Source organism: Apteryx mantelli, chromosome 31 (genome assembly GCF_036417845.1).
Source record: "Apteryx mantelli isolate bAptMan1 chromosome 31, bAptMan1.hap1, whole genome shotgun sequence".
Classification (NCBI taxonomy): domain Eukaryota; kingdom Metazoa; phylum Chordata; class Aves; order Apterygiformes; family Apterygidae; genus Apteryx; species Apteryx mantelli.
The window spans coordinates 1,219,605-1,230,527 of NC_090008.1; the positions used below are offsets into that span (position 1 = coordinate 1,219,605).

At 54.0% G+C, this 10,923-nt stretch overlaps 2 protein-coding genes across 2 annotated transcripts; both read right to left on the minus strand.

The window, feature by feature from the left end:
• Positions 1 to 2,603: 2,603 nt before the first annotated feature.
• On the minus strand, positions 2,604 to 3,524 carry LOC136994585 (SCO-spondin-like). The gene has a single exon (XM_067313133.1). It carries the CDS (start codon positions 3,522 to 3,524, stop codon positions 2,604 to 2,606), a length of 921 nt encoding a protein of 306 aa, XP_067169234.1.
• Positions 3,525 to 8,365: 4,841 nt separating this feature from the next.
• LOC106487906 (keratin-associated protein 16-1-like) lies at positions 8,366 to 9,574 on the minus strand. The gene has a single exon (XM_067313134.1). The coding sequence runs from the start codon at positions 9,572 to 9,574 to the stop codon at positions 8,366 to 8,368; it is 1,209 nt and encodes a 402-aa protein (XP_067169235.1).
• Positions 9,575 to 10,923: the final 1,349 nt, after the last annotated feature.

A 10,923-nucleotide genomic window follows, 5' to 3' on the forward strand; every position in this document is an offset into this window, starting at 1 on the left:
TGATTTCCCGAGGATTCAGCTGGATTCACACAGCTTTAGGAGAAGCCTTGCTCTCAGCCCATTCTGAAATTCCGGTTTTAAGAAATGATTGTGAATGCAAACAGAAACAAAAATGCAAAACACCTTGAATTATCAGGGCTCTAAACTACATCCTGTTTATGAGAACAACTTGAGACACCTTAATCAAAAAGTGCATATTTTTAAAGGTGCTATTACTCAACCCTGAGGTGTTTGTCTCAGCTAACATGCTATTAATATTATAATGATAAAACACTTTGCATGCATGGAACAATAATGAATATTTTTGAAATGTTTTGACATTCCAGGTTGTGAGGAAATCTCAGCTCCCCAGTCCTAGCTGTCAGGATTATTTTCCCATTCTTTCACCAGAGACATGGAAAAATTCACACAAAGTTATCTGACAAGCCAGACCCGGAATTCACGCCTCATGGCAGATGCTAACCCTACTAACCCCTGTTACTGGAGGGTGCTGACAACGATAAAAATCATGTTTCATAGTCTTTGCTCATTGCAGCTTGCATATGGATACCTGTCAGCAGTCTTTGTGACATCCTGAATCAGTTTCTGATCATACCCCTTTTCCTTAAAAATGAGAAAAATGCCCCTAAAAATGCAAATTCCTGTTTCTGGGCCACTTTCCTTTTGCTGGCCATGCTCACGCAGCCCAGCTTGCACTTGGCCTTCGTCGCCACGAGGCTGCAGGGCTGAGTCACGTCACCTTTTGGTCCACCAGGTTGGTTCTCGCAGAGCTTGCGACCCCTCCACGAGCAGATTATAACGAATCCGTGTGATCAAGGAGAGTGGGTTTGCTGCCAGGGCACCTGGCAGGAGGAGAGAGGGAGCAAGACTTTCCCTCGCTAGCAAAAAACTGCAGCAGGGACAGCCTGAGTCTGATCAAAGCAGCCAAAGGCATTTAGGTATCTTCCACCTCTTTTTTAAATGCTGGCTTTAAGACAAAGTTGCATTACTGACCCAGGCTGACAAGACAGCACAAAACGCCATCCTCACGCAGACAGCCCAAAAAAAGTCTAAGGCACCATTTAACAGCTGTGTTTTGTGTCCTCATGTCAGCGCAACCCCTTTGCCCTGAGCAAAACCGCAGAAACTGCAGCTCAGATTTGTAGAAGGTGGAAAGCCCTCGCACCAGCCGTTCTTTCCTTAGCTCGTACCTGGATCGCGATGCTCCATCTCCCTCTAACGGCTGCTCACCCCGGTGCCGCGCCGCAGCACCCAGTGCCGAAAGCAGGGTGCCGACCCACGCGAGGGCTCCTGGAAAACCTCCGGGAGGGTGAGCGAGGGCAAAGCGGAGCCAGCTCGTAGATGGAGCTGGTGTAGGGAAGGGGTTTATCTGATGTGGGGTAGCCGGAGGCGGCTGGTGCCTCGTTACCCAGGCCTTTCCTCTCTGTGTCATTTAATCCCCAGGGTTAGTGATTTACCAGGAGTTTAAAGGAGTTCTCCCTCCCCACGGAAAGCCAGACCTCTCCTAAGCCAGGAGGGAGATCTTGCTGGTAGCATCAATGTCTGTTTTCACGGGCAAATCTATTACTTTATTAGAAAAGGGAATCCACAGAAATCCCGTTTGGGGCGCTGTAGAGGAGACGCAAGGCAATATTCCTGCTGGGATTTGCCCCGGGAGCTGGGGTGGCGGTGCAAAGCAGCAGTGGGAGACAGTGTCGGGTCTCCCAGCGCCTTCAGAAGGTGGCAGAGAGCTCCTGGCCCAGGGTCCCCCCAGGGCTCCCGGGCTGCAAGCACTGCTCAGCCCCAGGAGAGCTTCAGCGTGTGCAGCCAGGTGTGCACAGAAACATGCTTTGAACTTTGCCCCTTACGTGTGTTTTGATTAGGAAATCAAAATATTGACCTAGCAAGGTAATTATTTCCTGCTGTCTAGGAAAACGTTGTGTCCCAGGAACAGCTGGAGGGGAAAGTTCGCTCTCCGTCTGGTTGCATGTTTGTAAACACAGATTAGCGAGTCTCCTCACTGGAGACTATCTCATTACTTCAGCAAAGCCTCCTTCGAAACAGCTGCCTGCACATCTTTCGCCACAGCTCCGGCTAACCTTTTCATGCCAAGACCCGGTCCCACAGCCAGGAAATCTTTCTAGCCCTAAAAGCATGATTGCTTTCATTATTTTGCACAAAGTTGTGTTGCTGCATAACAACAGGGAATAATTTTGCCTGGCGGTCGGCAATGGAAACAGTTTAGAAAAACAGAGAATAAATCAGACATGAGAGCACAGGAATCCAGCCGCAACCTGAGATTTAATGTGACTGCCACAGCTGGAGAATATATTTGACCCAGTAACAGTAAAAAAACCCTCACAGGTGCAGACACTATAGCAGAGTTGTACCAATTTAAAGCTCAAAGGCTGAGCACCTGCTTCAGGTTGATTAACTTCTCACTAAGGTATTTTCTGTTGCAGAAATAACTGGAGTCAGAGAAGGCAGGCAATACACCCTACCAATGTAACATTGAGAAAATAAGGGAAAAGTGCAGCCAAAGCTCCTTCAAGGGTTGGGAACAGGGTCAGAGGGAAAGAAATAACCTCAGACCCCGGTTACGCAGCTTGCATCCTTGGGCTCCTTCAGCAGAGCCATTTTGCAGCGCAGCAACTCTTCTTGGCATGGCTTGACCCTTTCCCTTTGCCAGCATGATGCCGGGACATGTGGTGGGAGCACCTGGACTTGGTGGCATGCTGGGTCGCCAAGCACCTCTGCTTGGCCCCGTCCGGCGGCAGCGAGCCTTTGGCGAGGCGCTGCGGCGGCAGCGGGCATCCCTTCGCCCCCTGCCCCGGCGGGCACTTGGCGCCGCAGGGCTGCGGCAGGCACTCGGTGACGCACTCCTGCGTGGGGTAGCCCTTGGTGCAGCGCTGCGGGGGGAAGCCACCGCCGCTGCCACCGCACTCCCGCGGCACGCACTCCTGCAGCGCGCACTGCTGCGGCGGCGGCGGGCACTCGGTGCCCCCCTGCAGCGGCCGCGAGTACCTGCCGGGCATCGCCTGCGGCGGGCAGCACTTGGAGCCCCGCTGCGCCTTGCATTCGTTCTTGCACGAGGACGAGTACCTGATCCCACACGGTGGGAACCTGAGCTTGCCCGGCTCCGGGCACTTGGGCGCGCACGGCGGCAAGCTCTTGGCCACGCGCTTTTTCTCGAAGCGGCCGGCGTCGCAGGGCTGGGGGCTCGGCACGGCGCCCGGCTGCCCGCTGGGCTCGGCGCAGGGCACGAGGCAAGCGGCCTTGCAAGGCTCCGGGCCCAGCAGGATGCACCGCTGCACGTAGGGCTGGCAGCGCAGCAGCGGCAGCGGGGCCACGCTCGGCTGCGCGCACACCAGCGCGAAGGGCTGCAGGTAGCCTGGCCACCTGGGCATGGGGCTCTTGGTCACGCTCAGCGGGTGGCACGTGGCGCTGCACACGTCGGCCTGGGGCGCGCACACCTGGAGGTTTTCGGTGCTGTAGCCGGACCCCGGCAGGCACAGGTGTTTGTACTGCTCCCCATAGTAGTGCATGGTCATGCAAGGTGCTTACGCCTGGAAAAAAGCAGGAGAAAGGTGGAGAGGTCAGCTGGGCGTTGGGCATTTCTCCGCGATAGGGGACCTGATGTTTCCCGTGGGTCTCGCTGCAGGGGGAGCCCGCACCTCAGCTCTGCCGGAGGCCCGCGGTGACTCAGAGAAGAGGCTGCAATCACCCAAGCGGCGAGGGCAGGAGCGCCTGCGCCTAGCTGGTGGCCCCACGCCCAGAAGAGCCCAGAAACCTTCAGGGAGCCCAGCCACGTCACCCGTCAAAGCCCGGGTGAGCGCTCAAAGCATTTCGCAAAAGAGAAATGGCATCCTGACCCTGCGTCCCATTTGCCGCAAGCCTCCTGCGTCCCTACTGGGACACGCTTTCGAGCTTATTTCCTGCTTCTCTGAAGCACAAAAGATGAAAGACAACCCAAAATTAAAGGTGTGTCCAGGCCATAACACCCAGGTGTGGCTGCCGTCCACGCGGGCGAGCCCAAGCTGTGGTTAAATTAGCCAGCTCAGGGTGACAGCAGCTCTGGGTAGCAGGGAGCCCGGCACATACTACCTGTCCTCACGATCCCATCGGGATGGACGGGCTGAAAGACCCACGCGGTTATCGGGTTTGGAGCTGGCTAGCGTAACACCGGCTTCCCGGCCTCTACAGGCGCTGCGCTCCCATCTTTACATTGCCACGTGGGCAAGCTTTAGGAAAAGCAAGAACAGAAAATACAAGAGGGTTTTCCAAGTGTTCTGTAAAACCGGAGCGGTAAGGAAGGAGGAGACACCAAGTCAAGGACCCCGCGTCTCGGGGAAAAGACCCGGCGGCACCATGAAATCGAGTCAAACCCTCTCAGTTGCCTTGGTACCGTGAGCGACAGGAGAAACCACCCAGCTTCATTCCCTCTCAGGAAAACACTGATTTCAGCGGTATTTCCCAAGTTTCTAACAGGGTTATTTTGAGTGGGACAGGAATTGGGAACACTGATACGCTAAAGGTGTCTAATGCGATTTTTTTTTTTCCCCTCATTTCAACAGTGCTTGGAGAGCAAGACATATAATTAAGTGTCTGTAAAGAAACTGCATTTCCTGAACACTCCTAGTTCTGCCTAGAGTTAGGGCAAGATGCTTTATCTTCTAAAAACCTGTCGCTGCATGACTATTAATGATACAATGCTGTGTTACTATCATTAATAAAAACTCATAATCGCTGTCATTATTATAATTATTGACTAATAAAAATAACCAGCCTGAAAACAACAATAGCAATGGCTACTACTCCGCATACAACATTAAAGTATCTGATGACTCTCATCAAGGTCAGAGCCTGCTAAAGCAGAGGGGTTATTTGCTTCCAGGGGGTTGTCTGCATCTTGGACTTATTTTTATCATTATTAATTAACTGAATAGAAATTTTGACTTGTTCAGACTCAGCTGGAGAGTCTGGCTGCTAACTTGTGCATCGGTGCTGAAGCCGGTCGGCTCCTCGCCATTATCCACATAGTTGCTCTGATCAAATCCCAAAAAACAGTGGCGAAATTCTCCATGCCGCTTCCACTAAAGGCTTCGCCTTTTCGTGCATGGTCCCATCTGACTGCCGACAACACGGAGCCCCGTAGGTAGTCGGTAGCCTCCTTTAGGCTATATCTAAGGAAGCGTGGAGGAGCCCACGGATCCCCCTCCCGCGAGTTCGCGGTCCATCCAAAGCGCTTTCCTGGCGGTCGTTAGCACGGATGAGGTGCTCCAGCTCTCGCAGCCGCGGTGCTGGAGACAGCAGCTCCCGGAGGATGCGTCTCCTCCAGCCCTCTGCCTGCGCCGGACACCCAGGAACAAACCGGCCATTCCAGAGCGCTGCTAAAAGCCAGACTTACCCGCTTCATCAGGGAGAAGGACCGGAGAGAAGTGCCTGCGAGAGCCCGGCGACAGCAGGGCTTTTATACAGTGAATAAGTGCCCCGGGGGAGCGAGGCGGCGCGGCCGCCTTTAATTGCCTGCCAGCCCCGGCTGAGCCACGTGCGGCTCCGCGCTGCCAGCGACGGCTGGCACCGCCAGCAGGGCGAACCTCCTCCTTTGCATCCCAGGGGGGCAAAACCAGCTGAAGCCCCTTGCAGGCCAAATATATCACGTGCAAAAGCTGCTCGTGACCCTCCCGCTGCAAATCCCCAGCTCAGGGCACCGGAACAAGCTGCAAAGGGGTTGCAAAGGGGCTGCAGCTGTGGCTGCGGCCGGGGCACGGGGGGGCTTGGGCTGCTCCTGTGACTGCTTTCCCACGGGAACTTTCCATGTGCATATGTTGAAAACACAGTCTGGGAAGGGTTCTTGGTGGCCTTAACTACGGCAGCGTGCCGCCGTCCTCAGGCAGCCCAGGGAAAGGCGCCTGAATCACACCGAGCTGCTGCCCTGAAATCTGCAACGACGGTTCCCGCTCTGCTGCCCTCCCTGCCGCCGTCATCCCTCCCTTTGCTCCCTGTTTGCACCGGGAGCAAACCCCGGGGAAGGTTAACTGCGACGTGAGCACAGGTGCCGAGACCGGGAGGGCATTTTTAGGTAGTCACATCTGTCCAAGCAAAGGCCCTGGCATGTTTTATTTAATGAGTATCTGACATCCATCAACTGGGCTCCGGCCTGCCGGGAATGCATGGGCGATCCTACGCCCTGGAATAAAAAAAGGGGTGAAATAAGTTAACATTTCATAGAGGACGTGGGAAATCTCTCACTGGTGTGAGGTAGAACTTTGATCTTCTGGTAACGAATCCCTAAGTTTACTCCCTATTTCTGTTTTCACCAGAAATCCCCAAAGCCTGAAGGTTTGTTTGGGTTTCTTCCCATTTTTGCTTTTTCCAACAAAAGTCTCCCTCGGTATCAAAGAAAAAATGCAGACAAACCATGTGATTTCCCAGTCAATGCCAACACTTTGAGATACAATAAACTGAGAGAAGAACGCTATCTCTAGGCCGATCTTATTTTCTGCGTCTGGAGAAGAAAGGACTAAATCCCACCTGGATTTCTATAAGCTCAGCTGCGTTTCACTCCCCTTAACTACAAAGCCCTTTAACTACAAAGCCCTTCTTTAATATTAAATGATCTGACCGGAGATTTTAGACGTCAAATAGCCATCTGAGGAACGGCAAGCAGATTGATACCATTTTTATGAAAAAAATCCATCAATCCAGTTCCTGGGCAAGCTCCAGCCCAAGTGGTGCTAAAGCAGCGCTAACATTCAGCTGAGCGTTTCCAGGCCAGGTAGCAAATATTAACCCAGCAATAACATCATGCGCTGTCATCCAAAAGCTCCTAATTAGCTTCCGCAAAGTTCTCTGAAATCCTTTAATCTCCGAGAGACTCACAGCGCTACATGGGACATTATTGCGGGGTCTGTTATTATTCCCAATTAAGCAGAGGGGAAACTGAGGCACACCGTGCTGCGGTCGCTCGGTGGCGGGGGATGAGTCAGAGCCAGGGCCGGGATCAGGCTCCGTCGCGCCCGTCTCTGAAATGCGCCCCGTGCCCCAGCGGCTGCTCCGTGCAAAACGCCGGATTTGCAGAAAAACGAGTGCCCGGCCCCGGGGAATTGGCTCCTAAGGGAAAGTCACGATTTCGGGAAGAGGCGTTGGAGACAGGGAGGCAGGAGGCAGCCGGACGCCGCTCCGGCACAGCCGGACATGGCCCCGCGCGGCTGTCAGGCACCTCCCGGCGTCCCGGGGCCGGACGCGGAGCAGCCTCCCAGCCCCCGGCACACCCACCGCCGCCGCCGCTTGCGACATGTGGTTTTGCCCTCTGACGACGTCCAAGCTACTTAGCCTGAGCAGTCGCCTTCTCATTTTCCTAATGAGAGGGCATGTTGCGGAATTTTTGTCTTTTTCCGACAGCAGTTCAATGTGTTTAGTAAATGCAAAAAAAGCGAGAACCACCAGAGGGCGGAAAGACAAGATATCTAATTTTGAGGCCATAGAACTGTATTTATTTAAATATATATATAACATAAATATGCATGTATATAGGTAATGTGTTTTCAATACAATGTAGAGTGCACATCTTTAGGGAGCATAAACAACACAGGTAATAACTTCTTTATCTCAAACTTTTATAAAACAGTGGTGCTACTTGTTTCTGAAATATTTCAAAGACTTTCTTTTGTTTCAAGCTGTATTTTCAATACTAATTAAAGCAACTAAGTGCAAGGAAATGTTAATGTATAAAAATTGCAGCGAGATGGGCTTCACCGAGCCAGAAATCCTCTCTGTAAATGTTTGGGACTCCGCTGACGCCAGCGCAGAGCCAGTGTTTTACAGCAGCAGGGAATTCGGAGCACCTTCCTAAATGAAGGCCACCGGAACGAGGCTTATGGATTGTTTGCCTAGCAAATTGACGTTTTTCTTCCAAATCTGAGAGTAAATGCAGCTATAGCGCAGAGCTTGCAGCTTCACGGAGCCAAGGTGAACCTGGGCATCGCCAGGAGCAGCCCCCAGTGCTGCCGCGCGCTGCGGTGCCACCGGTCCTCTTACGTGTCCTGAGCTGGACTCCTTAGACGGTTCTATTCTACCTATTTTTTTAATCTTTTTTTTTTTAATCAGTATATACTGCAATTAGGTGAGACCTTAACATCCCACTAGACTATTTATTATAGCAGACTAAGGAAGAAGCCACAGACACCCAGAGAGTAGCCAGGGAAATATGATTGCACCCTGCCCCAAAATAGAGCTGATCTATAGGGGAATTGCTGGAAACCAGAGACAAGGAGGAATGAAGCAAAAGAAACTAGCTGGCAGGGGCTGAAAGGAGATCCATAACTCCTGCCCCAAAGCTGTAGCTCGCTCCATCTCCAGGAACTCGCATCCCCCCCGCTCCGTTTTACCAGGGCCACTTGGAGGCAGAGCAGTACTTCTTCGAATGGCTGGAAATCTTCACCCCACCCGGCTGGCACTGCTGCGGGGCGCAGGCAGGGGCGCACTCGCTGGCACACTGCTGTGGGACGCACTTGGTGGCACACTGCTGCGGGACGCACTTGGTGGCACACTGCTGTGGGATGCATTTGGTGGCACACTGCTGCGGGATGCATTTGGTGGCACACTGCTGCGGGATGCATTTGGTGACACACTGCTGCGGGACGCACTTGGTGGCACACTGCTGTGGGATGCATTTGGTGGCACACTGCTGCGGAACGCACTTGGCACACTGCTGCGGGACACACTTGGTGGCACACTGCTGTGGGATGCATTTGGTGGCACACTGCTGCGGAGCACAAGTGGTCACACACTTGGTTGCACACTGCTGCGGGACACACTTGGTGGCACACTGCTGCGGAGCACAAGTGGTCACACACTGCTGTGGAGTACAAGTGGTCGCACACTTGGTGGCACACTGCGGCGGGATGCCCTTGGTCACGTACTGCTGCGAGACCCACTGGGTGGCACACTGCTGTGGGACACAGGTGGTCACACTCTTGGTGGCACACTGCTGCGGGAAGGAGGTGGTCACACACTGCTGTGGGATGCACTTGGTGGCACACTGCTGCTGGGGGATGCACTTGGTCACGTACGGCTGCTGCGGGACACAGGTGGTCACACACCTGGTTGCACATTGCTGCTGCGGGATGCACATGGTCGCACACTGCTGCTGGGGGACACAGGTGGTGACACACTTGGTTGCACACTGCTGGGGGACGCACTTAGTCGCGCACTGCTGCTGCGGCACGCACTTGGTCACGCAGGGCTGCTGCGGCACACACTTGGTTGCACACTGCTGCTGCGGCACGCAGGTTGTCACGCACTTGGTCGCGCACGACTGCTGCGGGATGCACGTGGTCGCACGCTGCAGCGGTGGCACACACTTGGTTGCGTATTGCTGCCGTGGCACGCACTTGGTCACGCACTGCTGCTGCGGGAAACCGGAGCCTGCGAAGCGCTGCTGGGACGCCCAAGGGGTCACATACTGCTGGGTGCATGGCACCGAGCACTGGACCGGCACCGACTGGCACGGGGCAGCGTACATCGGCGGGCGTTTCACGGGGAGGGGCTGCTGGTACATGCTGGGGAGGCACGGCGGCAGGTAGCACGACATCTTGGCAAGGCTTCGGCAAGACTGCAAGGACACGGGAAAAGCAGAGCCCTCAGGGTGGCGCTGGGGCCAGCGTCTCCCCGCGGCCTCCCACCCGCACCAGCAGCTGAGGACCTGCCCCTTCCTTCTTGATTCTGACACTGGCACTCGGAGACACAAGCGGGGTTAGATACCTCAGCCCTCCCCAAATGGCTACTCACCCCTTCCACCACCTTGACCTCTGCGTGGGAAGAATTAATCTCCAAGGGCAGTAGAAGACCTCCTGACCTCAGAGCTGTCTTTCAACCACCGAACCCAGTTCTCCCCTTCTGCTTTTTGTTCGGCGACCACCTCTGATGTCTTTTAGATGAGCAGAGAAAAAGCCCCCAGCCCAGAAACAAGCAGCTCAGGGCATTCAGCTCCGAGCATCTGCTGTAGCCAGAAGAGCAAACAACCCCAAGGCACCCAGGGCTTGGTAACCCCGTAAAACCAGGCAGGCAAAGGTTCACGGTCAGTCCCAGCGTGACAAAGTTCGTGCTCATTATGGAACAAGAGTTGATTAAAGGGTAGAGTTGCCACAGCTGAGCAGAGGCGTGTGCGCATTTCTTACAGCATTGTGTTCCCTGATGCACCAAAGCAATTTGACTGTTGCCAGGTGCCTCCTTCACCCCCAAAAGCAAACTACATTAGCAGCGCTCCGTTTGCTGCTAATAGCCTTTCCTTGGCTTTTTTGGAAGCAGCTAGTGGAGCTGGAGGCCCCGCTAGAGACACTGTAAGAGAGCACACTCCCACTCCAACACGGCGACCCAAACCCACCAGTTTTGAAAAATCTTTCCTGTAGAGCATTCTTATAAATAAAAAAGCAGAAATAAGTTTGCACTTCAGCGGCTCTAGAGGCTCAGCACAAACCAGACTTACCCAGCTCCCGGATGAGTGCAACTTCGTGATGTGACCAGTGAGACCTAATAGAGGGAGAGCTTTTATATAGCTTCTGGACCTGCCTTGAAGGTATGAGGTGCTCACCACATGCCCTATTAGCGCCTATACAAAATCTGCTCTGCGCGCAACACTGCTGGTGACTAGCATCGGTGTACTCATCCCCAGGGATGAGTAGTTGAATGTCAGCTCCCCATGGTAAGCCCAATTATCATTTGTATAATCCTTCCTGGCATGGGAAGACTGCATGGCATTCGGAGAGGCAACAACAGCAGCATCTCCTGTCCTGGGAGTTTTGCAAGGCAGAAGCGGGCATAACACCATGCAGTAGTGGCATCGCGGGGGACCCACCGGGGCAGCCTTCAAAGTCCCTGCAAGCAGCCTGTGGTCACCAGCGATGGGGGATGTCCGAGACCCAACACTGAGCCTGTTTCCAT

Excerpts from the sequence above, each read along its gene's own strand:
- LOC136994585 (XM_067313133.1), bottom strand. The coding sequence starts at position 3,524 with ATGCACTACTATGGGGAGCAGTACAAACACCTGTGCCTGCCGGGGTCC.
- LOC106487906 (XM_067313134.1), bottom strand. The coding sequence starts at position 9,574 with ATGTCGTGCTACCTGCCGCCGTGCCTCCCCAGCATGTACCAGCAGCCC.